The 25861-nt window shown below is 42.7% G+C and overlaps 2 protein-coding genes across 2 annotated transcripts; one reads left to right on the top strand and one right to left on the bottom strand.

The window, feature by feature from the left end:
• Nucleotides 1–1353: 1353 nt before the first annotated feature.
• On the bottom strand, nucleotides 1354–11697 carry mpi (mannose phosphate isomerase). Its single transcript, XM_036535090.1, has 8 exons — nucleotides 11640–11697; nucleotides 10738–10865; nucleotides 9610–9810; nucleotides 8958–9099; nucleotides 5369–5548; nucleotides 4652–4825; nucleotides 4059–4267; nucleotides 1354–3510 (listed from the first exon to the last, which is right to left on the bottom strand). The coding sequence occupies exons 1-8, from the start codon at nucleotides 11653–11655 to the stop codon at nucleotides 3292–3294; spliced, it is 1269 nt and encodes a 422-aa protein (XP_036390983.1). The 5' UTR covers nucleotides 11656–11697; the 3' UTR covers nucleotides 1354–3291.
• Nucleotides 11698–12550: 853 nt separating this feature from the next.
• Nucleotides 12551–25302, top strand: scamp2 (secretory carrier membrane protein 2). Its single transcript, XM_036535164.1, has 9 exons — nucleotides 12551–12680; nucleotides 17598–17678; nucleotides 17993–18079; nucleotides 19368–19482; nucleotides 20379–20507; nucleotides 20864–21023; nucleotides 21400–21501; nucleotides 23948–24065; nucleotides 25143–25302. Exons 1-9 carry the CDS (start codon nucleotides 12624–12626, stop codon nucleotides 25287–25289), a joined length of 996 nt encoding a protein of 331 aa, XP_036391057.1. The 5' UTR covers nucleotides 12551–12623; the 3' UTR covers nucleotides 25290–25302.
• The last annotated feature ends 559 nt before the right edge of the window (nucleotides 25303–25861 follow it).

Raw genomic sequence — 25861 nt, 5'->3', positions numbered from 1 at the left:
TCGCAGTCTTGGACTGGGCTTGATTTTTTTGAAAACGGTCCCAGATGATTTTTATCGCACACCTGCTTGCTTCTTGTGTCCACGTCTCCCGGTCACACGCTGGTGGCGGTGAGGACTTTTTAACTCGTCAGTGTCCGCTCTGTGTTAAAAGTCACACCGAGAGGTGCTGTTTTTTTTTTGTGCCTGCTGTTTCAGGGTACAACCTTGTAGATTCCTCAAGTGTGGTGGCAGGTGACCTTCCCTTCCTCCCCCCCCCCCCCCCAAAAAAAAGAAAAAAACATCACGCTCAGCTTTCAGTAAGTGCTGTCTGCAAGCCACCCCTTCCCCCCCTTGCTGGCGCGGGGGGGCCCCTTAGGGTGACAAATAATCCGCCCAAATTAGTCAAACACCTCCTACCTGCCTAATGAAAGCTGGCATCGGTTCCCGAAGGTTTGTCATTGTTTTTGGCATCCTGCAAAAGTGAATGTACTAATCACTGGAAAAGGCATGCTCTGCTATTTTATATATATCTATATATATAATAGTAATTTATGATTATGCTAAGGAGTGTAAATTTGAATATGTACCTCTTGTAAAAAGGATATATTATCCTCTGTATGCTATACATACATACACACACACATATATGTATATATAATATATATGGGGGGGTCGCCCATATTACATATGTATATATATATATATATAATGCATGTATGTATGTATGTATGCAATAGTAATCATGTTTATTGTTTTAACTGGCCACATCGCCTGTAAGATTGTGCAGAATGCCCCAATCTGATTTGAGCTTTGTATTTCAGTGTGTGCTGTTCTGGCCACAGTCGTATGTATAAAGTGCAATTTGTGTAATATTTCTTAAAAAAAAAAGAAAAAGCTGAAAAAAAATATATGTCTATGGCTGTAAAAACAAGTTTATGAACAAATAATCATCAGCTTATTAAAAAGCAAACCTGGAACAACATTCGTAGTGGAATGTGTCATTCTGCCAAGCAAAAACATCTCCCTCTCATAATTATTACCTATTTCTCACTCTTTTGCTTTGGCTCATGAAACAGGACTGAATTTAGCTATTTGCATTACATTTCATATGGCCTGTTAATTGCAATGGGAATGGATTTGCTCAATGCGGAAAAGCGTTTCAGAAAACATACACTACACATGCAGTACTTTTTTTTTGCATGTATGTGCACAAATACATGCATATATGTATTTGTATATATGTGTGCATATATACAGATAGATATATTACTGAGAATACCAAGAATGAATCCAAACCATAATTATCACTGAACCAATGTTTATTCAGGTTATTACATACACATTTTCTCTTTACAGACTCATGCTATGCTCAAAATGCAAATGCATTCCAACAATTCACTTCTTGATCCTAGATCTATGCAGGAGAAAGCATTCTCTCATTGCTCAGACCTGCGAACTAGTGTATTCAGCAAGGCAGTGGCCAAAAGTCTCACACATTCTGGATCAAATGACAACATAATCCTTATAAGTCATTTTATACCCTCAGGGCTCTAGTGCAAATTGTCTCAACGTAACCTGTCAGCAGACACAAAAAAAAAGATTCAGTAACAGTAAATTGATCTAATACCAATGCCCATTTATTCATTCATGGAGGTTGTGAAACTGAAACTGGCACTCCTCTTGTTGGGTATGGGAGAGGCGATGCTCCAAGTGTTGGCGCTCTAAATTGTCTCTTCATTTAAGGGAAACACAAAGACTACCCAACACCACTTTGCAGAAACACGTCACTTTTTAACACAGAATCCCACAGAGAAAGTCAGTCTCAGCTCCCCTTTCAGGACTTTATTCACCTCTGTAAACAACTAATTCACTAGCACTACAAGACAAAACCCAATAATGACACGAAGCCTCCCTTGCGGACTGCGTATCAGCTTTCATATTTTCCCAGTTTCCTGTTTTCTCTCCGAGTCGCTGTGGAAGCTTTCCCCTCAGTTACCTCTCACACCACCTGTCAGCTGCCAAAGTATTCCAGAATGTTCACCTCTGGAACTGTAATGCTGCCTCTGTCAGTTCTATTTCCATTGTGACACGCTATTGAGTTCCCCCACTGTTATCATATCACTGAGGGGGTCCACGAAAGCCAGGGTCAGGAACTGGTAGGTGATGTGGATGGCATGTGCGGATCATCTTTCAAGGACATTGTAGTGGTTTACAGTAAAAGAGAGGTGACTCACCCCCATACTGTGCCCCCCCCCCATGAGTTATCTCCCCGCAGAATGCTTACCGCACAGCCACTGATGTGGACAGGGAAAGATTTATTCAGCCATCTGTGCCAAGTAGTGATTAGATGGCAAGGCTGAAAGAGGCAGGTATGGCATTCAAGTCAGGACACCAGGGACCCCACTACCCATTCACAAATAATCTGACGGTAACTATGAATGCATTTCTTACATCCCTTTCTGCAAATGTGGGAAAACCCATCCGAACAGTACTTGGATTTAGTAGGTCACATCAAATGATGGGGTTACATGTTCCAGCTAAATAAGAATGCAGCACTTCCAATTCCCTGTACATTCCAGTGTGATTAAAGCAAATTGACACTAATATGTATTTACAGTATACTGTGCAACAAGTCAGTTGATATCACTTAAGTAGCATGCACAAACAGCTGAACACTGTTAAAATTTAATTCTTAGTTCAAACGTTAAGGATTAAATATTAATAAATATTTAATGCAATCAAATGCATTAAATAATAATAATAATATGCTGATGAATAATTACTCTCTAATTTCGGGTAACTCATTCTCAAACTTAGGAAAGGACTGTGTGCCGGAGGGAGTCATTTTATCATTCTTCCCTCTAAACTGGATGCAAACTCTGGTAGCTCCCCATGCTTTGCCATTACAGTGCATAAGAAATGCAGACCCAAGCAGAACCATTGTGTTTAAACAGCCTTCGGAGGAAGGTGTGAGGGACATACTGTTCGAAGAAAATTTTAGATTACAATGTGCACGCTTAACATGGCAACAATATCCCTAGCTAAACCAACACAAACAGAGAATGACCCACAGCAATATATGTACAAACTGTGTGTGTGTGTGTGTGTCTGTATGCGTGTATGTGTGTGTGGCGTGTGTGTGTATCTGTGTGTGTGTGTGTAAGAGAGAGCGAGAGAGATTTAGAATCCTATAACTACAGTACGATTTCTAAAAGCCCTGGTGACGTGGCTGTAGGTTATCCCTGTTCAGCTAACGCCAGGGGCACTCTGGGTACTGGATCTGGGATGAAAGAGAGGACGGGAGAGGAGAGGCTACAAAAGACAACAGGCACGAAAGAGTGTCATGCCAGAGGGAGAGGTGACATGCAGGGCCACGCTCTCATTGGCCGAGATGAAGAGCACGGAGCCCCGCCCCAGAGCTGTGTCAGAGAGGCCGCCGGCCGCAGTCGCTGTGGCCTCACCCTGCACCACCAGCAGGATCCCAGCACAGTCTATCGGGGCCACTGTGTACTGCTTCACCGAGCCAGGAATCTGCACAGAGAGAGAGAACAATCACTGAGCCAGGAACCTGCACACACACACACACACACACACACACACACGGAGAGAGAGAGAGAGAGAGAGAGAGAGATATTCACTGAGCAAGAAACCTGCACACACACACACACGCACACACACACGGAGAGAGAGAGAGAGAGAGAGAGAGAGATTCACTGAGCAAGAAACAAACCTACACACACACACAGAGAGAGAGAGAGATTCACCGAGCAAGGAACCTGCACACACACACACACATACAGAGAGAGAGAGAGAGAGAGAGAGACCGAGAGAGAGATTCACTGAGCAAGAAACCTGCAGTCAGAGAGAGAGAGAGAGAGATTCACTGAGCAAGGAACCTGCACACAGTCAGAGAGAGAGAGATGGAGAGACCTCAACATTAACCAGATACCGGTTACTCAGCAAAAGAACAGGCAAAGGCTTATGCATTTCCATGGATACTGCAATTCTAATAATCTATGTGTTGAAATCTGAAAACTGAGCTGAGCTGACCAAAGGAAATTGGGGGAGAGGGGGAGTACCTGTATCCTCATGACCGTGAAGTCGGGTACTGGCGGGTCGTACACGAAGACGTAGGGGTCTGATGGATCCTGGATGGAGGGGAAGATTTTGGCGCTAGCAGGGGCAGGAGTGTAGTTGAGCATCTCGCAGAGTGTGTTGACATCGATGTACTTTGGCGTCAGGCCCGCGCGTACAGTGTTGTCCGAACAGGCCATACACTCAATACAGTCTACAGCAGGCAGATAACATGGAGAGAGGCATTACTGCACGCACATGCACACGCACACACACACACACACACACACACACGTATCATATTAGATTAAATTATTATGCATATAATCTCTATGCTATTCCGAGTACGCTAAGAGGTTACAGTGACACAAGTTTACAATACACTATGTAATTGCATACGAAAACAGAAGCGTAGAGCATGGTTCAGACAAACAGAATTTCCAAACTGCCAAGAAAATAACTACTTGAAACCCTGTAGACCAAAAAGGTACACAGATATGCATTCTTTTGCTTTGCCTTTCACTGCGGCAAACCTTGCATTGATCTTTATTACAATTTCCAGGACATACGGACAGATGCTGACATGCTAAACTCTGACCTCCGAACAGATAGGCGTGCGGCTCATTGGCCCCCAGGAACATGGCCTGCCCTGGCTGAAGCATCACACGGTTCAGGAAGTAGATGGAGAAGCAGCCAATGTCACCAGGGAACTGCGAGTGTAGCCGTAGCACCAGTTCACCATTACTTCCTGATGTGTCCTTTCCTGCTGCCGCTACGAGTATGAAAAAAAAAAATTATACACAATCAGCCCTTCTAATAATCAGTGTCAGAATCGGGTTTCCTGGAAATAACCACCGTTGGGTATTTCTAACAAGAGAACAAAAACAGAAGTCACTATTTTCAATAGTGTTTGTCAGAGACTGCAATCAGTAAACCAGTTAGTTGAACTTTCCACTCCTGTGCAACCTTGCTGACATTTTCAAAACCATCTGTGTCAGAATCTAAGGCGTCAGCTGAAAGGACTCCACATGTTCCTATGCTGTCTTCAAAAAAAATATAATAAAATGAATCCATCCTCCTTAAAAGGAGTTTATTCCCTAACATCGAAAAAGGTGGGACAATATCTTTTCAAATGACTACATCCTCCACTACCACGAGTTTGGTTGGTATTCATTACACTACATTACTGTCATAGAGCAGATGCTCTTGTCCAGAGGAACTTACAAAGATGCATAAACAGGACACCACTAACCACATATAAGCAGGCGTCAGTGCCAAAGATCAAAGATGCCTAGATCAAAACCACAGCTCTCACCTTCCTCAGAGACCCTCTTCACAAGCATGTTGAGCTGGTCCACAAACACTTTCTTCTCGCAGTTCATCATCCTGGTGAAGCACTTCTTGAGGGCCAGGGACAAGCGGACGGCATCCCCCCCACTACTCTGTAGCTCCTCGGCCGCCTCGTTCCCCACCAGGGCGTGGAACTCTGGCACGGCTGTGGGTTATTACATACATGACATTACATTACATTACATGCATTTAGCAGACACTCTTATCCAGAGCCACTTCAAGCACAATAGAACAGGAGTGTATCCATTCAATTTAAATGAGCAACAGTGTCAGGCCAGACTCACAACACTCCCAGACCAGTGAGTGTGAGCATAACAGCATTCAAGCACTAACACAAGTTAACATGTCCAACCTGACTAGACAAGGAAAGCCAAGTATACTGCCATAACATACTCCCATCAGTTGCTAGATCACATAACCCAAAACACTATGCGTAAAATAAACAACAACAGCGTTGGTGACTCTGACAAGAATGCTGAAAAGACTGGAGTGACATGAGTATGAGTATTTATTTTGTGCCTTGATTGTTGGTGATTCAGCAAGGATAAATATAAGACAACAACACCTATTATCGTGTTGTTGTCTATATATATAGACAATACCTATGATCGGCCTTTGATATACAGACCAACACACACACACACACTCACACACACGGTTTGTGTTGTAATGGTCATGGGTGTTTTATGGTGATTTGGCCTGGGCCTAGTAGTGAAGATATAAGCTCATCTGAAACACACCCTTCACTCTCATGCTAACATGAACAGCCACTGATCAGGGGGCTATTTTGTGACTGTTTTGGTAGATCACTATTTTAAATGGATAACATGTTAAACCTGTAACCTATGGAAGACACTCTGGATAAGAGTGTCTGCTAAATGACAATAATGTAACGAAATGTAGTGCCTTGGGTGTCATCTTATGGTAATACAGAGGTACTACCACTAGTTGGATACCATTGTCCAATCATACTATGATCATGCTAAGAAAGATGTATGTGTTCCTGCTTGCTGAAAAATGTTAAGTGCCTACACCCTTCATTACAAATTAATAATTAATTAGTTATAGCTAATTAATCATTACCGGTGGCTTTGTAGCATAGTAGGACCTGGGCTCATAACAGAAAGCTTGCTGATACGATTCTCCACTGGGACACTGCTGCTGTACCCTTGAGCAAGATACTTAACCCAGAAGTGCCTCAGAAAACATGCAGCTGTATAAATGGATAATGTATAAAAATTGTAACCTACGGAAATAGCTCTGCATAAGAACGTCTGCCAACTGAAAAAATGTAATGAAATGTAGTGCTTTGGTGCCCCCTAGTGGTAACACAGTCACTAATACTACCACTACTACTGCCACTACATGGATAACATCACGCGTATGCTATACAATTACAAAAATAAGCGCAACCAATATATTTTGTTATATTTTTATATTATATATTTTTACATTATTTATTCTTATATATTTTTTTTTTATTTATCTTTTAGTGATAGAAACATCACAACTACATACCAGAGACTGTGCTGTGTTCCAGTATTTGTGGGTGTTTCAAAGCTCTGATTTGGTCTGGGCCTAGCAGGTACTGAAGATATAATCACATTTAAAGCACACACCCTGCTGCGTAAGACAGAAGTGCCTTTCCAGTAAATATCCAGCTGTATAAATGGATTACATATAAAAAAATGTAACCTATGTACGTCGCTCTGAATAAGAGCGTCTGCCAAGTGAAAATAATGTAATGAAATGCAGTTCTGTGGTGCCCTCTGGTGGTAACAAAGAGGTACTGTCACTACTTGGATAAAATTGGTGTCCTATTTGCTGATAAAAGGTGCCTAAAGTGCCTACAGCCTTTATTACAGCAGGCAAGACCAAGAACAACATCAAGAGTATGCACTTATTAGTTATAGCTAATTGATCATTACCGATGGCAGTGTAGCACAGCGGTAAGGAGCAGGGCTCATATCTGAAAGCTGGTGCAAGTCCCTGCTAGAGCACTGCTGTGTGTTTGGGGAGGGTAATTACACCAGAAGTGCCCCAGTAAATACCCAGTTGTATAAATGGATGACATGTAAAAACTGTGGCCAGTGGAAGTAGCTCTGGGTAAGTGTCTGCTATACGAAAATAATGTAATGAAATGTAGTCCTTTGGTGCCATCTTGTGGTAACACAGAGGTACTGTCACTACATAAAATAAAATCATCGTTCCCTCGTTCAATGACCGTAGTAAAAAAGGTGCATATGCTTGCCGATAAAAGGTAAGTGGCTATATCCTTTATTAGAAGAGAACAACATTAATAGTCTGCACTAATTAGTTATAGCTAAATGATCATTAAGGCAGAAATGTAGCAGAGTGGAAGAGAAGGGCTCATAACCCAGAGCATGAAGTGAAACAAAAATAATGTAATGAAATGTGGTATCTTGACGCCATCTTGTGGTTAGAGAGAAGTACTGTCACTACTTGAATAAAATCATTCTTATGCTATACAACAGAATAAAAAACCAGTAAGTGCAACCAATGTACTTTGTATACTTTGGGCTTATATATATTATTATATATATATATATATATATATATATATATATATATATATATATATATATATATATATATATATAATTGGTTTATGCCTTTCAGTGACAGAAACTTTATGACTACATACCAGAAATTGTGTCTGTGAGAAGTGTATGTTTAACAAACCTCAAACACACATAGTTTATTTTTGGTACTCTGTGACAGACGTACCTCCCACAGACCCTGCAGTACATTTACTTTTTTTCATTTACTTATCATTTTTGCCATCCTGGAGTAAAACTAACATATTGATTTAACAATGCATATTGGATTCAGCGATGCTACTGTTTGTGTTGAGAAATGCAGACCTATGCTTAAGACCTCAGTTCTTGTTTTGCAGGGAGTGGATTTTTTGGCCCCTTCCTTTTCTTTTAATCATTTTTAGCATGAATAGTAACTAAAATGGAAAGACCCATGAGGGACCTATTCCCTGGTAGTCTGCCCCCACTTCAGTCTCCAGAGACACAGAGACAGTACCGGGCCTCTCTAGAGAGAATACACTTTCCTCCTCATCTAGGTGACTATTCTTGTATTACATTATTGTGGTTTAGCAAATGCTCTTATCCATAGTGACTTACATGCTTTACAATTTTTACATATTACCCATTTATACAGCTGGATATTTACCGAGGCAATTCTGAGTTTAGCACCTTACCCATGGGTACAGCAGCGCACCAGCGGGGAATCGAACCAGCAACCTTACCTGCTCCTTACCCCTATGCTACACTGCTACCCCCATCATCTACTTTCAGTTTTTATAGGGTCTGATTGTGTGACTGTTTCCTGGAGGGCACTGTCATTAGCTTTGATTTACTAAATTCCCAAGCAGACAGACAGAGACACACACACACACACACTTAGGCATGTTAGAGCACTCCACTTTACTACTTACAGGTTACCAAACACAACTAACCAGAGGTCTGGGAAGGGTAGGTCTGGGTGTGACCGGACTATTTCTCGTAACAAAAGGTACTCACATTTCAGGAAACCCACAATCTCTTCCACAGGCCTAAAGCCACACAGACCCTCAAACTGTGTCAGCGCGACGGCCATCTCAGGCTTGTGGTTGTTGTCTGGGTAATGCTCAGGAAACTGGGAATGGAGCCTTGCAGCCAACTCCTTAGGACAACAAAATCAACGCACATCATTACCAAGCATGACCATCCGCAAAGAGTCCAAGGCAAGCATTCATGTTCCACTACTTCATTAAAATGAAATAATCATCTTTGTACCGCTAACACCTAATCCACATGTAACCCCATTTAAACAGGCATGACATGCAAAAATTATGATTTATTACATTTCATTACATTCATTTAGACAAACACTCTTATCCAGAGCAACTTCCAGCACAAAAGAACAGAAGTGTATCCATTCAAGTTAAATGAGCAACAGTGACAGACCAGGCTAACACTCCCAGACCCGTAAGTCTGAGCATAACACTACCACTACCACACGCTACCACAGGTTAACTTGCGCAACAGCCTAGAAACTAATGGATGCCAGTTGCACACACTACTATTCATCACAGTCACTGGATCACAGAATCCAAAATGCAGCTTATTTATTCAACTTTCCCTGAAGGACACTCTGTAGCTTTCCATACTGAAACTCAGTTTCTCTCCTTACCCTGTTGGGATGGGCTTGGATGGACAATGCAGTGTTTACTGACAGAACCTTGAACAGAAAGGGTAGCTGTCCTTGGAAGGTGTCTTTGACCTTTGACCCCAGGCAGCCTGGATAATCTGCTATCCACTGGCCCAGTGTCCTCTGTGATATCCTATTGTCCTTGATAAGGGCATCGCCTTTGGGGTGAGCCCCCATCCACAGCTGGGAAAAATGTATACTTTAATTAGTTTTTAGGATGTGAATACCAAAAGTTTACAATCAAGCCAACCAAGATGCAAAGCTCACAAAGTTGTGGACAGCAACAGAATATTCTCAATATATTAAACAGCCTTACAAAATAACTACTCTGTGAAGTCAGCGAATTCTGCAACAATACTTCACAAAAATCAAAACTTCCACATGACTTTTCCATTTGTATAATTTGCTGTTACAGAACAGACGCTGTTTGTAATACTGACACAATGTTCCCTCCTCTAATCATGTACAGGTCAATGTGATCACATCAGAAGGCATTGCATGCCTGACTCAAGGAGATTTCCCAATGGTTATCTTAATAAACTTTACACCAGCTATAAAAAGAATAACATGTGATGTACCCTGAAAAGACAGGGCACCATGCCAAAACTGAGAAGGGGGGTGTTTCTTTTAATTTATCACAAAAAAAACACACAGAACAACAAAATTCAGCTTACAGTTTCAGGCGGCAATCTGAAAAGTACTAATGATGTGAAAGTAAAGTGACTTGTGGATTTTGGAATTTTGGCACGTGCTTCTTGGTTCCAGGGCATTTAAAAAAAAGATGTTATATTTACAGCTGGTGTAAAGACTTCCGGGAGGGCAGAGGCTCAAATTTAAACAAAGGCCGTCCCCCTGCCCTGTTGGTCCTAAAGTCTAAAGTGTCTTTTTTTTTTTTTTACAAATTTGAGCCCCTGCCCGCCAGAAACTCTGGGCATAGTCCCAGATGTCAGCACTTGATTCTCATGTTTTTGGGTGTCAACGTGCAGTAATTTCATCTCTTTTAAGAAGCTGAGCCAATCCTAAAACAGAAAAGGCATCCTTGTTGAAGCAGTTAACTATTTTTTCACCAAACGTTTTACAAACATAACCCACGTCAACTGGAACTCTCACCTCCGCATACGGTTGGTCATCTTCGATAACCGCCAGAGGGTCTCCACCAAGAACAAGTTTGGCTACTTCGCTGTTGAGCCCCAATTTTCCCCAGGCGTATTTTTGCACCACACAAGATAATGGAAATACTGTAAAACACACACATATCATATAATGAAATGGTTTATTGTAATGTAAGTTCTATGTTTGATCGTCTAAACGAGTGAGTCAACGGAAACAACAGCACTTGGCATCATCACACGGCGGAAATATGCACGCTATATCAGGGGCAATTTACATCGTTTCATATTAGGATATATTTACAGCGCAATGTTACAACAAAACGATACCATGCCTAACTTTACGAACACCTCTGAAAAGCTTGCATTCATATGTCACGCTACCCCACTGCCTATATAAAATCAATGAAACGTTAGACGTTAGACTAGTTAAGCTAGCTAAACTTTTGCGACGTTCCCTTGCTCGTTTTCCCCTGACGAATATGCAATATTCATTGAAACTAGCCAACATGTGTGTCAACCACCACAGCTGGTCGTAATGTAGCCACATACGTTGAGGAATGTTGATCTTCCCTTAAAAGACATTAAATAACTATTTAGCTCACAGGCTACACCGCAAATTCAGCTGCATTCAACACCAGACCACTGCTGAGCTATATTAAATGATTCCCCCTAAAGAGCAAGCTGGAGATGCTGTGTAGCTAAGATTAGCTAGCTATCAAGTTACAGTATTTCACTCCATAACTTTCAAATCGAGGTTTCGCATATGATTCTCTTTTCAACGACAGACAGATATTAGTCGTAAAGCGCCTGACAGCGTTTCCATTACGTGTTATCGGTTCGTTAATTTATAAATTACTGAACAGTAAATCAATGAGGGTTTTTAGATGAAACAGTCCTGACCTCTTACTTCCTCCATGGCTGCAGCGTCGCGAGACACGGTTCTAATGACGTCACTACAAAAACACACACACACTCACTCCGGAGGACACACACCACACACTCTCTTTCGGTTGTCTGGAATGCAGTGATTGGTGCACAGTTCGGAATGAAAACTTCACGCTATGAGTCAGCTGATATTTTAAACGTACAGCTCCCCAACCTGCTATTGGTCGCTCAAATAGTGTGCTAAACTGCATTTCGTTGGCTTTGTACCTGTACTCTGCACAATGACACTTAAGTTGAATCTAATCTAATCTTGAGCTAAAATGACACAGATTAAATAAGAGTCAGTTCAGGCGAGGGTGAAAGGAAATATCTTAAAATGCATTGCTTTAACATGATCGAACGGTAAAAAAAAATGATAAAGTATTCACAAGAACTCATAAATGGTGTGCAGATTTGATGGTTGTGGGAGATAAAATGACCCAGCATCATCCATGATGACAGGATTTCAGAATTCAGTGTTCAGTTTCCGTGCAGAACTGGTCGTCGTTGTTTAATCTACGTGGAGGACCGAGGTTGCTCAGAGGTAATCGTAATTTTAAGATCCGGGTACTTCCTACCCTTGCCACCAGATCTAAGATCAGCTTTCCCACTCTAAATCCTACACTCAACCACTTGGTGTGAAAATTCTCAACTGATCCAGAATCAGTTGCCAAGAGCAGAGCGGGTTCACATCTCGTCTGCACTTTCGTCACATCTGTTGACGCATGCGCCTAAAGCTCGTTTGGAGGAAGTGATTGGAACAGGGAGAAACGGTAGCGTAAAAGTTCTCAACTGATCCAGAATCAGCTGACATGGACCTCATTTGCATAATAGTCACAGCTATTGACGCATGCGCCGTCAGCTCTTGTGGAGGAAGTGGCTCGAGAGGGAGAAACCGTAGCGCGTCCAAGGGAAAGTGCGAAAGCGTTGTTTATGTGAGGTGAAGACAGCTGGCTCACAATGTCCGGAATTGTCAATAACCCCTTTGCGGACCCAGAGACTGCCAACCCTTTCCAGGTGAGGTGCAGTGACTCGAAAATAAAAAATGACACAGGCCTTGCAAAAACAAAAACTTTTGTCGCAAAAAAAGACGGCGCGCCACGAACCTGCTGTGGTAGTTTTCGGGGCTGGGCTCACTGATTTCAGTGGTTGGGCCCAGTTTTACACTGGATTCAATCATTGCATGATTGACAATTTCGGCAGCCAGTCGGTTTTGCTGTAAATGAACGCTAAGTGGGGATTTTTCGCTTTCAGGCTGAGAGAAAGTGCTGGTGTAGATTGTAATTGGCCAGCTAGTTGGCTGTTATTGACCGAAATGCCAACGCATCAACCGTGAGATAGCAAGATAGCCAATTAGCTTCCAAAAGAAAACAAAAACATTTAGGCGTATAATAAACTCGCATGAATTGTACGTTTATATTAATTGTTGCTAGAGACTAACTCTAAATAGTAACATGTGAGAGTGCAGGTGGGTAACAGCTAGCCACCTGCTAGTTCATTCTAGCTAGCTAGAAAATCTGTGTAGCTAGGATACTGTGTGACTTGCACTGATGCACTAAAAATCAGATCCACAATACTCTGCCAGACAAATTAACTACTTATCTAACTGCCATAACGGTACTAAAACCAAAGCCGTATTTCAGCGCCGTGAACAAAGTCTGCCTGGAAAACTAAGTAATAAAAACTAAGTAATAGTTTGAGTTCAGTTTTTATGAGTAGGCTTCCTTATGGCATTGTGACCAGAATATCATGAAAACTTTTTTTCCCCTCCAGTCAGCACCAGCTCTTTAACTTCAGGTGGCTACCTCTGCGTTGGTATAACGAAAGCTATTGAACTACATCAAACCATCAGAACTAGACTGAACTGCTTTCTATCTGAATAATTCCCTTGAGGCAGGTTGCTGACGTGAGAAACCCCCCAGCTAATTATGGAATTATCTGTGGAATATCTGTTTCAAAATCGGTTATATCTTCTAACTAATGTTGCAATGGAATTCAGCAGCCTGCATTTATTCAGATTTCACGTGCATACACATGACAAGCAATTACATAGTGTATTTTAGAGTGAAAGAGAGGTTGTTATGTATAGGCATGTTTTTGACATTTTTTGCAATCCTTCTGAAAAGGTGTATATGATCACCAAGAGGAATATAACATGTGGGAACCATAAAGCCACACATTTTTCAAAAAGGGGTCCATGTTGGTTTAAGGTACATGCACCTTGTGAACATCTGTATAACAGTACCATGCCAGCAGTGTGTCTGCTGAAGAGCATTCACAGTACAGTGCTTGGTTAATGTTGAACTCCGCTATGTTACCATTAATATGTAGCCAAGTTGAATGAAAAGTTACTTTTTCAGATGAAAACAGTGGAATTGGCCTTCAAATGTGAGTTTTATCTGAGGTAAGATACTATTAGCAAGTGGAGCATTCACTGGCAAATAATCTGCCAGGTTCTTTTTATAATGCAAAGCCACAAAGACACGGTCAGCTTTGAATTGAGAACATGTGGCCAACTTTGGGGAGGGGTGCAAAGTGTGGAAGATCTGAGATGTCAAATTATTAGTACAATATGGAAAAAAAGGTGACTGAGTCTGCAAGCATCATCTGAGGTCTTCTGCTTAAGATGTGTGTGGCGTTTGGGTCAGTGCAGATTGTAGAACTCCATATTGTCCCAAAATTTCCCCAGCAAATCAGCAAAAAAAAAAAAAACTTTTTTACAATCTCTGCAACATGAATGGGTAAGTCTTTGTAAAAGGCTAATCTGACTTTTCTGTGGAGTTAATCTCATTCTAGTACTTCAGTGCTGTAGTAGCTTAGAGTTCACAGTTCTGTCCCTGCATACCAGTTAGCTCTAGCCATTTTATTATATTACTGCAAATTAGTTTAGCCTTTACCATTAATAGAAGTCAGTGTCCCCTGTAGACCTGACTGACATTCACAGAATAGGAATGCTTAATTCATTAGCCACAATGGTATCTTCTTGCGAGCTGTGTCACAAATAGTAGATTGAGTCTGCCTTCCAGTTAAATCAATTTGCTGACATTCACGCAGGGCTAAACCGACTGCCATGCTGTCACGATTCCCACGGAGCAGTACGCACGCTGACTTGTGTTAAAAGAGTAAATAAGGAAGATTTTAATTACAGTTGATGTTAATGAAGTCAGGAAAAAAAAACACTGCACGGTTAATAGAGAGAGATGTGACTGTGCAGTTTGAGTTGGAGGTCAAATGATCCATCAGGCCGATATTTGCATTTTTCACCATATTGCCACCAGCAGGTAAGGGTGCCAACACTGCAGATGTTTATTTTTTTATTTTAATGGGCACTCATATCACTTTCTATAGTGTCATTGTTGTCCTTCTTCCAGCTGCATGAGACAAACCATAGCTTTGGAAGTTTTGTGCGGAGGGAATACTCACCCTACTTATACATGTGTATGTATATGCATATACTGTGTATTTTTTTTTGCTATTTAAGATGAGTATTACTGAAAATATTACACTTGTGTTGGCATCCATTAATGGTGATCGTTAATAAAAGCATCCTTTCCTTACACTCTGTACAGCAACTTGCTGGCAAATAGCTGGGACTAAAGCTAGCTCTCGACTGCTCCCTAATCCCCACCCTGTTCCCTTTGTAAATGCTGACTAGTCTGCTACAATAGGTGCATATACTAAGTTTTATTGTTTCCTTCTTTGAAATCATCCATATATATTGTAAAATCTAATTTGTCCACTAGATGGGTTAGTCATTGGAAAGACAATAAACTTTATGAATGTAATTCTCTTGAAAGAAGAAAAAAAATCATGATTCTGGACCAAAACTAGAATTTTATTTAAGGAGTACTGCTTCGTGTGACTTGCCAGAAAAAGAGAAATTGTGTATGTGGTACAGTTACATAGTAAAATTATAGGTTTTAAAGGTTTAAGATTCCGTGCCCAAATCTGAGTGATAGTTTTGAAATTGTTTTTTTTTTTTTTACAGGAAACATCAGAAGCAAAGATGGCAGATTAATTTTCACCCATTTAGTTTTATTCATGCAGCCATGAGACATTTTGAAGAAAGAATGGTTAGGGGATATCTCTTTCATCACTTTGTACCATCTGATACAACAGCCACAATTTCTGAGGCGGTTGGTGTCAGAACATCTTCTCCTTGAATCATTAGACATAGTATGAGTCATAGGTATAGATATATATTTTTTCTTTTTCAAAGGCTCATTTTCATGCCACTGTTTAAACTCTGGGCGGGTCCTCACTTTATTGCTTGCTTAGTCTTGATAAAACGTTTACAGGCAGGGTGTGCATTTGTCAAAAAGGACTGAAACAAGAGGTACAGTGGATGAATGGACGCTTAGTGTGGCTCAGTGCTCCCCGCGATGTTCAGGTTCAGTTTAACAGTGGCGCTGAAAACGGTAACGTCCAGCGGTGCCAGGCTGTCGGCGGTGACATCCTGGATAATAAGGTATCGTAACAAAGTGGATTACTGGTACAGGGTTTGCGCCACTCCCCTGCTCTCTTGCACTGGTAGTGACGAAACGTCCGGCCCTCCCTGTGTCCGCCTGATAATGCATTTCTAAACATGGTCCAAATGTGGCTCACGCTGTGAGTGGTGTTGCATAACAGGGTGGAAACATTACCCCCCCCCCCCCCCCCCCCCAACATTGTATGCCTTTATGGACTCTGAACATACTGACCTAGTGTTTCCTTGTGTGGGCCCAGATAGGGTGCCTTGCTTTTCCCGTCTAGTGTTTTCATCCTGCCCTGTCAATTATGAACCATCTGTTGTCCTCAGGTAATACACATTTAGCTACAGCTATGGATGGAATCTATTGTAGAGGCTGTTGCATAGGTTTTTATAGGTTAAGGTTTCCTAACATGCCCACAGTGGTCATGTCTTAATGATCACAGGTGTGTCAACAGAAAGAGCTCGATGACTAAGTGACTAACTGTGAGCATGTGATGCCCTCAATGAGGAAGTTTTTTTTTTTTTTTTTTTTTTTGCCTGTGCCTACACCTGGGGAGTGAACTGAAAAGGCAGCGCTGATTCAGTCGGCTTTTTTGCCTGAGGGGTGGACTGTTGGAAGCCTTTGGGGCACATGCCTGGCCTTGCTGGAGAACAAGAGGCATGCCTGAAAGCATCAAGTGAGCATGTGTATTCACCCCTGTCTCACTCCAGCCCTTGTATGAGGAATGACATCCCTCTTCTGTGGTGTCAGCGTCTAAAAAGGTGTCATGCTGTAAGCTGAAACCACTGCAAACTCGGTTTGTGTGTGATGATACGATCTGAGGTTTACATATGCGCGTAGTAATATTCAGAGCTAAACTACTTTTGATTGGTTATCAAGAAATGTGTGATTTTTAGGTATGAGTTACACAAACTCTGACAGACGTATGTACAACATAGGCCTACGCCGTGGTGCGACTTTGCCGGGGCTACAGTATCGGAGATGAGACTGTCAGGCCTTTTGCGCATGGATGTCCCGAGTGACTGATCCCACAATGCCCTGCAGGAGGAAGCGAATCTTCTCTGGGGTCGTCATCACATGTGATGACAACAATCGTGTGACACATTCACCTTTAGTACATTTTGAGATGTTTGTATTATTCATGTTGTGTGTTGCTTTCAGTAATGGTATTGAGCTGACTGGAGGTTTCAGAATGAGTGTTGAAATAATTCATAATTTGATGGGCACTAAATGTGCAGTATGATGCGATTATGCTCTTTTGAGAAAAGGCGGGTTGATTGTATTGCTGTCTTGCTGTCTTGCCAGTACGTGGCCTTGAGTGGAACGTTACTGATGTATTTGTCACAAATTATACAAGTAATGGGTCATTACAAAACAGATAAAGTACCTTTTTATGTCTGAAATAATATAACAAGGAAATTACAAGGTGATAGCTGAAGATTCTATTAAATGTGTGTTCCAGGATCCGTCAGTTACCCAGGTGACGGGCACTGGCATAGACCGCATCGAGGAGTTCAATCCATTCTCCGAGAGCGACATGCTGGTAAGACCTTCCGCTCACCCTTAACTACTTTCTTCTCATACCCACTTATGCTGAGGTTTCTTTTATAGTGTGGAAAAATGGGCAGATTTTTGGACAGCTTTGCCATTTTAAAGTGGTACACTTTAAAGTTTAAAGTGGTATTAAACTGGAGTAAGAATGCAGTGACAAATACATGAGGTTATTACCCTTGGTGTAAAAAGCATGGTTTGATCTTTAATGATACAGACAGCTTCATTAATAAGGTACAGAGTAAAGCAGAAGACCCTTCTCTCACCTTCCTCCATGACTCATCTGTATCTGTTCTTGGTCGTCAGGGAAACCAAGATGGAACAACCATTCCTGCAACCGCGGTCCACTCCCAGCCTGCCGTCCTGCAGCCGTCTGTGGACCCCAGTCCACAGGTGAGTGCTGCTCCACTCCTTGTCTGTCTCTAGCTTTCTGTGAATCTGTCTGTGTGTGACTATATGCCTGTGTGACTGCCTGAATGGCTGAGTGTATCTTTATATTTGACTCTTTGTTTGTCTGATTCTTTTTTTTTTTTTTTTTTTTGTACGGCTGTCTGTCTGAAGTAGCAGAAATGTGAAATGCACCAATGTGTTTTTGACAGGGGTTAAAGTGACATATTAGCGGGCTATAGCAAGAACACACAATCACTGAAGGTACAAGCTCAATCAGTTTACAGAAAAAGGGGGATGGAAAAGGGAGCTAATTACTTGTTTACAGCAGTGCTGATGTCTGAGTCTCGCTGTGGGTGGATAGATTTTAAAGGTTTGCTCATACAGGAAAGTGTAATTCAGATCTGTGATGAAATCCATATTTATGAAACTGTCCCATGGACTGTTTATGGAGGCTTGTTCCAGACATAAGATAAAAGTATTTATGAATTTGACCCACAGACAGGCAGTTTATTTTTTTTATGACACAGCTGTGCATACCTCTAACCCTGTACTGAAGCCAGTGGCAAAACTGAGTGTCATTACTGATGTCAGAAACTGCTGTCCCTGCTGTGTCATTGTACAGGCATTCAATAGAAGTGAATAGTTCAGAAACTGAGCACTGTCTCTAAGGACAGTCAGGGTTACAGGACTGAAAGATCCACTAAAGTCCGCTTCCTGTAGAGCAACAGTAAGCATGTGACGTAAGATACCACAGCCAGTGTGTTCCTTGTGACCGTAAATACCAAGTTGTAAATAAGTTGTAAATCGGCAAGGTCAATAAGGCTGTGCAGGTTTTTGCTGCACATGTGAAAGTCCATGCTATTTAAAAAGAGATATAGCTATGTCTGTAAAAAGAATATGCTTGTCTCAGTGCTGTGTGTAACCTGGAGCTGTAAGATCTTTCACTGTGACTGGTGAAATGTAAGGGAAGATGGTCAGTAGGACAGCATTGTGGCAGAGGGCAGCAGTGTGATGAGCCCAATAACCTAAAGGTTCCTGATCTTATTCCCCATTGGGGCACTGCTGCTGTACCCCCTCATTGAGCTGCACAACCCAAATCGCCTCAGCAAATATCTAGCCATGTAAATGATTGATAGGTGTGCTGCATATCCTGCTCGGGGTGATGGCCTCTGCTAAGTAAATAAATGACATAGTTGTTGAGTTTTGTAACACCCTGGAGGATACTAGGTGGAGCTCTAGTGAAATGTACTGATTGCAATATAATGTGAATGACCCCCCCCCCCCCCCCCAGGCCACGGCGGCTGCGGCTCAGGCCAACCTGCTGAGGCAGCAGGAGGAGCTGGAGAGGAAGGCAGCCGAGCTGGAGCGCAAGGAGCAGGAGCTGCAGAGCAGGAGTGTCTCCACAGGTAAACCCTCACACCGGCTCCACACTCCACAGGTAAACCCTCACACCGGCTCCACACTCCACAGGTAAACCCCCGCACCTGCTCCACACTCCACAGGTAAACCCCCGCACCTGCTCCACACTCCACAGGTAGACCCCCGCACCTGCTCCACACTCCACAGGCAAACCCCCGCACCTGCTCCACACGGGTCCTTCCCTGGCCTCTCGCTGACACCAATGCAGGGGCTACTGGTTGCATTGCCGGTTGTTTTTGCTGCGCCCTCGCCAGTCCTGATTGGCTCCCGCCACACAGCTCTGCAAAAGCTGCCGCGCAGGCATTTCCTTTCGTCTTTCCCTTTCATTTCCTCTCCTCCACCTGGAGACAGCGCACAGACTGCCAGCTCATCAAGGCCGGATTTCACCGAAAGCGCAAGCAGTGCATAGCAGAGGCCTTGCTCAGGACAGCAGGAGCAGGATATTGTGCAGAGGAACGGTGTCACGTACAGTGAGAGCGTGGCTTTAAGTCCCGAGCCCTCGGCTCTAAGGCATTAACTTTGGCACAATAGCAGGCCCTGTTACAATGGGACCTCATGCAAATGTGAGGGAAGTTCCACATTTCACGGGTGTCGTGTTTTACGTTTTACTTTCCTTTCCCTTTGGCCTTCTTTGCTCGAGGTAGTGTGCTGTTTGGGGCGCACACAAGGGTGAGCAATTCCCTGAAATGTAGACATGGAACACCAAAGAGCCATGACCTGTCACTGTCAGCTTCAGAGCGGCTCTTTAATAATGTGGAATTAAAATTGGACGGTAATCTTTTGCCGAGAGACAGGGTGTTGGATGGCTTCTGGTGTAAAAAGGTGCCACAGGCAAAGAAAATATTTAAATAAAGACACTGAAATGTGATACTTTTTTTTGCAGGTAAAGAAAACAACTGGCCATCACTTCCGAAGAGCTTTCCTATAAAGCCTTGCTTCTACCAGGACTTTTCTGAAGAAATTCCCTTGGAGTACCAAAGAGTTTGCAAGATGATGTACTACCTGTGGATGTGTAAGTGGGCATGCAAGGTCACAATGTAGTGCCATAAAACTGCTTTGTGCTACTGTTGTAATTTTGCAGCCCCTCGCTTGCATTTTAAAATGTGAGGCAGTCTTTAGTTTTAATATTCATACGACTGCAGAATCCTATAAGTATCAGTAAAGCCATTATTAATAAGGACTGAACCATCTGTATCCCGGGGTACAAAGCCAGCTAGCACACTTGCCTGTGTGTGTTACACAAACCACTGAAATGTTATTTTTCTGCCGGTAATCACCAAGCCAACTGTACAAAATGTCTGAGGTGATTAGTATTGACTGCAGTTGGCACCCACACTGACTGAGTGACTTTGGTGGTCCTCCCTGCAGTTCACTGTGTGACTCTGTTCCTGAACCTGCTGGCCTGTCTGGCCTACTTCACAACGCACACCCCCGCGGGGGTGGACTTTGGCCTGGCCATTCTGTGGTTCATCATGTTCACCCCCTGCTCTTTCCTGTGTTGGTACAGGCCCGTCTACAAAGCCTTCAAGTGGGTTTTCTGATTGTTGATGTGTTACCTTACCACTGTTTGCGTTCTGTGCATCCCCATTGAACTTAAGTAATGGAATGCCACAAGTTAATATGAACACAATACAATTCAGTATTTTTTTTTAATGGTTAAACACATGTAGCGGCAGGAAATTAGCTATAGGCATCTTAGCTGAAATGACCAAATAGAGTTTGATTATGAAATAATATATCTTTGTTTTAATAAAACTGCTGTCACATTGAAAACGGAATACATTGTACTAGAGAGAATGATGTTGTTGGCCATGTATAGTTCTCAGCTTAATAACAATATATGGTATCTGTGTTCATGTGAATTCAAGTGAATGTTTTGTAATCTCTTTTCTACTGTCCTCTAGGTCCGACAGCTCCTTCAGTTTCTTCTTTTTCTTCTTCGTCTTTTTCTTCCAAGTGGTGGTGTACATCATCCAGTGTGTGGGCATCCCAAGGTGGGGAAACAGGTGGGTCCTCAATGGCAGGGTGGTTCTGACATCCCCCAGGTGTGTGCACGATTATGTGTGTGTGTGTGTGTGTGTGTGTGTTTGTGTGCGTGTGCAGGTGTGGGTATCTGTGTGTGGTGCTGTGTGTGTGTGTGTGTGGGCACCTTTGTGTGTGTGTGTGGGTGAGCACGTGCGCGTTTGTATGTAGTGCTATGTGTGGGACTCTCACATTTGTGCACCTGTGTGTGTTTAGTTGAGTGTACGTATGTGACCGCTGTGAGCGCAGACAGGTGGTTATGTGTGCACACAAGGCTGCGGGCTCTCTCCTGCATCTCCTCTCTTGCCATCTCTTTGACAGATTCGCGCTGCCTAATCTGCCGGTGTGCTCTGTTTCCTGGCAGCCTCTCTGTAAGTGCCTGCCACTCTGGTCTGCTCCACTAACTGCTCTCTCTTTTTTTTGTCTGTTTGTATGTGGGCTTTCCTTTCATTTCGGCGCAAAACGGTTTTAGCTTTTGTTAAGAGAGTGTGTATTTTCATTCACACGTGAGCTTCCCGTCATCTTATTTCACCGTATCCAACGAAGGTCATCCGTGCAAATGTGTCGCCAAATTTGTGAGGTTCACACGCATCTGTCGTAGGGCTGGGCGATATAGCCGTCGCGATATAACAAATAGCTATTTTTAGAGCAATAACAGCTATCCCCGGTATGTGCCATTAGGTTTCTTCCCTTATTTTTTTCCCGTTAGTCATAGATGCGGGAGCACACCTCCAAAGTTCAGTGAAACGCTTCCCGGGCAGAAAAATATCACTTGTATCTATATGTTCGTTAACTTACCTATTAGCTTTGAAAAACACATAGCGTATGTTTTCACTAGGGTTGTCAAAATAATGCGTTAATTTCGATTAATTAATTATAGGAAAAATAATGCGTCGATTAATCGCACTCTGTGATGCCCCTTGATCCAATAAGCCACTGTGCATTTAAGCATTTATCTGTAGGGCAATTTACAGGACCACATCTCCTGCAAAACCCCCCCAAGGAATGCAAGTGTTTACCTCTGGGCTTGCAGGAGGTCAGGAGGGTGCAATAGTTATCTGGATTCCTCAGTTACCCTCCATGACAAATAAACAACCCAAACAGGGGGTAGCGGCAGGCCAACCCTTGTCGCTAGTCTCTGGTCAGCAGGTGACGGTAAGGGCAGCTGCGTCCTAGACTCTGGACTGTCTGCTGCCAGGCAACGTACAGCACAGACTCAGAACCCTGTTCATCTCTTGTCAGAAGTATGGAATATGGTCATCCTCAGATGCAACATAATCATGTTTGGTGTCATTTGAAAGCTAATTTCACATGCATGTCAATGATGTATATAGCAGGGAGGTACGATGGGTCCATAATAAAGATTACAACATGTGGCACAAAAGTGGACAGTGAGGAATGCACTTACCTTCGCATTCCTCACTCGCTCACCCCTCGTACCCCCCTGGTTACAACAGTATTTGTAATTGATGAATCGTGACTACACTATTGTTTCAAAGCTTACCATGTTTGGCCACAACACCAAAGTCCAGATATCTTATGTTCAGGTATAGAAGGGGGGAAACAGGCATAGTTCGGGGAGACTCGTTAGCACGACCTCCTGCACACTTTTGCGTATAGCCCATTCATTATTCTTTGCCTCTCCGTTGTACTCTGTTATTTCTATTGCATTATCTACTGTTTGTTATTTTGGATAACCATACATTGTAACAATAAATTCATTTATCGTAACTCGATGCTCATCGTCCGTCTTACTTGCTGCAGCTGATCACTGTACAGTAAGAGAATTGCTATTTACGCGCTCATAGAATCATTATGCTATTCAGCACTCATGGAATGCCTTGTCCAATCAAATTACTTGGTCGGAACTAACTGTTGTATAAAGCACAATTTGAACATAAAATGCTTCTCGCGGCAAATATTGATATAAGGGATTAATTTAGGTTAATTAATCACAAAGCATGTAATTAATTAGATTAATTTTTTAATCGCCTGACAGCTCTAGTTTTCACTCTTTATCTTGGTAGCCATGTGTTTCTATCTACCACATGGAAGCAGCATAGTGCTGTTGCTGTGATATCAATATTGAATAGATTCGAGTGGCGTTTTTTTTCCCTGAAAGCATTTCACATGGCCTCGGAAAACTGGAGGTGTGCTCCCGCATCAGGTTTGACTAACGGGGAAAAATACTGGAAAAAACCTAACGTCACATACCGGGGATAGCTGTTGTCGTGCTAAAAATAGCTATTCGATATATCACGACGGCTATATCGCCCAGCCCTAATCTGTCCTGAAATTCATCTGCTTCCTTGCTTGAATTACTAGGATCTCAGAGTTCTCTTTCTACTCCTTAACGTCAGCGGTTAGCTCAGAATACTGGCGTACCCCTCTGGCGTGTTTTTAAATCACTGGTTACCTTTTGTGTTCCAGTGGCTGGATTGCCGCCATTTCAATGATCGGCAGCCATCTGGGTGTTGCTGTCGTCATGATGGTGGTGGCAGGCTTTTTCACAGTCTGCGCTGTCCTTTCAGTCATTTTGCTGAAAATGGTAAGTGTTGTTTTTCTTATTTGCATCTAAAAAAATATATTGTTTCCCATAGGATGGAAATTTATTCAGCTGCATGGAAAAGACTCCCCATAGTTTTAGGAACTGTTTTTTGACGGGACCTACTAGTGACCTACCAAGGAACATTTGGTTAGTGGTTAGTGCACAGCATTTTTTTTTTTTTTTATCAGGTTATGAAACACGCCCAGAAATGTACTTTTTGAAGTTGTGGTATGGCCAACATGTGTATGGCATTGAGCATCTAGGCCTCTGGAGTAGGGCTCGACAGTGCGATCACTTCACTCGCATTTGCAACTAGAAATAGATCAGTGGTGGCAGGCAAGCTGGAAACAGGGGAAGCCCAAATACTACCTTTAAATCTATCATTACTTTCAACCTGTTCCCCTTTATCCTCCTTGATTAACAATAAAACAAATAATTCACAGAGTTCTGGAGGATCCAAGTGTCAGGCAAACCAAATGTGTTACTGTGAAGAAAGATTCAAATATGCTCCCTGTATTGTTTTCATTACCTGATCTCTCTTTTGCCATAGCAGAATTACGTATCAGAGCAAAACCGTCACATGTTGTGCTAAATTTCAGTGCACTGTATTGCCAGATGTTTGTGTTTAATTGCCATTTGAAATGCTGTTAAAAATGTTAGATTTTTAAATGTCAAAGATCATTTGAATCTTTCAAAGCAAGCATAAGTAACCCTCTAAGATCAGTGGATCATGCTGTTCTTACAGCTGTAAGTCCAGAAGTGATGGAGTGAGGCTTTGTGAATCCCATGATTTTGGGATGGCCGTGTGCTGTCAGTGACTCTGATTTGAACCGGTGTGCCATACCACATATCCAGTGTCTTGCTACAGAGAGCTCATGATTACTATATTATATTATTTTACATTGTACTAAATTGTGTTATATTATATTATATTGTGTGGTTATTAAGATTCAGTGATTGACAGTGCAAAGAAGGCTCTGTATATGGCTTCGGTGAGGCCCTACCCTGTGTGGTGATATGTGGGGCTCTGCTGAAACCGTCAGTGTGCCAGACTGTGAGAATTCCTCCCTTCTGCAGGTCCACTCCATGTACCGGAGAACAGGCGCCAGCTTCCAGAAGGCGCAGCAGGAGTTCTCCCAGGGCGTCTTCACCAGCCGCACCTTCCAGAACGCTGCGGCCACCGCTGCCTCTTCTGCCACCCAGGGAGCCTTCCGGAGGAACTAGAGCCGGGTTGGGGTGGCCCGCACCCCTCACCCCTCAAGCCCCCTGCCCCAAACTCCCCCAATCCCCCCCCCCCTCCCCGCCGCTCTAGCCCTCCACCTCACATCCTTGCGGTCCTGGGCCATCCAGGGACTCCAGTTAATGCATCACACCCAAACCATCTTGAGGATGTTTTTGGTGGGGTTTGGCTTTAAAAGTAGGAGCTGTGGTCAGTGCAGAGCAGGGCAGAGCAGTGTTGAATTTGCCCTTTACTGTACTGTGGAACCAAAGCTATGCAAACATGCTGCAGTATGCTCTGGTGCAGACACAGCATGCTCTGGTGCAGACACAATGCTTAGGGGTTGTGTTTGTTTTTGAAGATTCCACTTTTTTTTCATCCTATTGTGTAATATAGAGAATATGAAGGGGTATATGTTGATTTTTTTTTTCTAAGATTGTTGTATTTTCATGTTTTCTAATTATTTCCATCCTCAGTTACAGCTTTTTAAGTTGGAATGCCATAATGATAGGGGCATCCCAGTACTGAGGTGTTACAATGAAGTGACTTCATCTTGCATTGAAGAAATTAATATTGG

This window comes from Megalops cyprinoides, chromosome 8, assembly GCF_013368585.1.
Source record: "Megalops cyprinoides isolate fMegCyp1 chromosome 8, fMegCyp1.pri, whole genome shotgun sequence".
In the NCBI taxonomy this organism is placed as follows: domain Eukaryota; kingdom Metazoa; phylum Chordata; class Actinopteri; order Elopiformes; family Megalopidae; genus Megalops; species Megalops cyprinoides.
The sequence above is the reverse complement of the archived record's forward strand: the minus strand, read 5'-3'. Positions and strand labels throughout refer to the sequence as shown.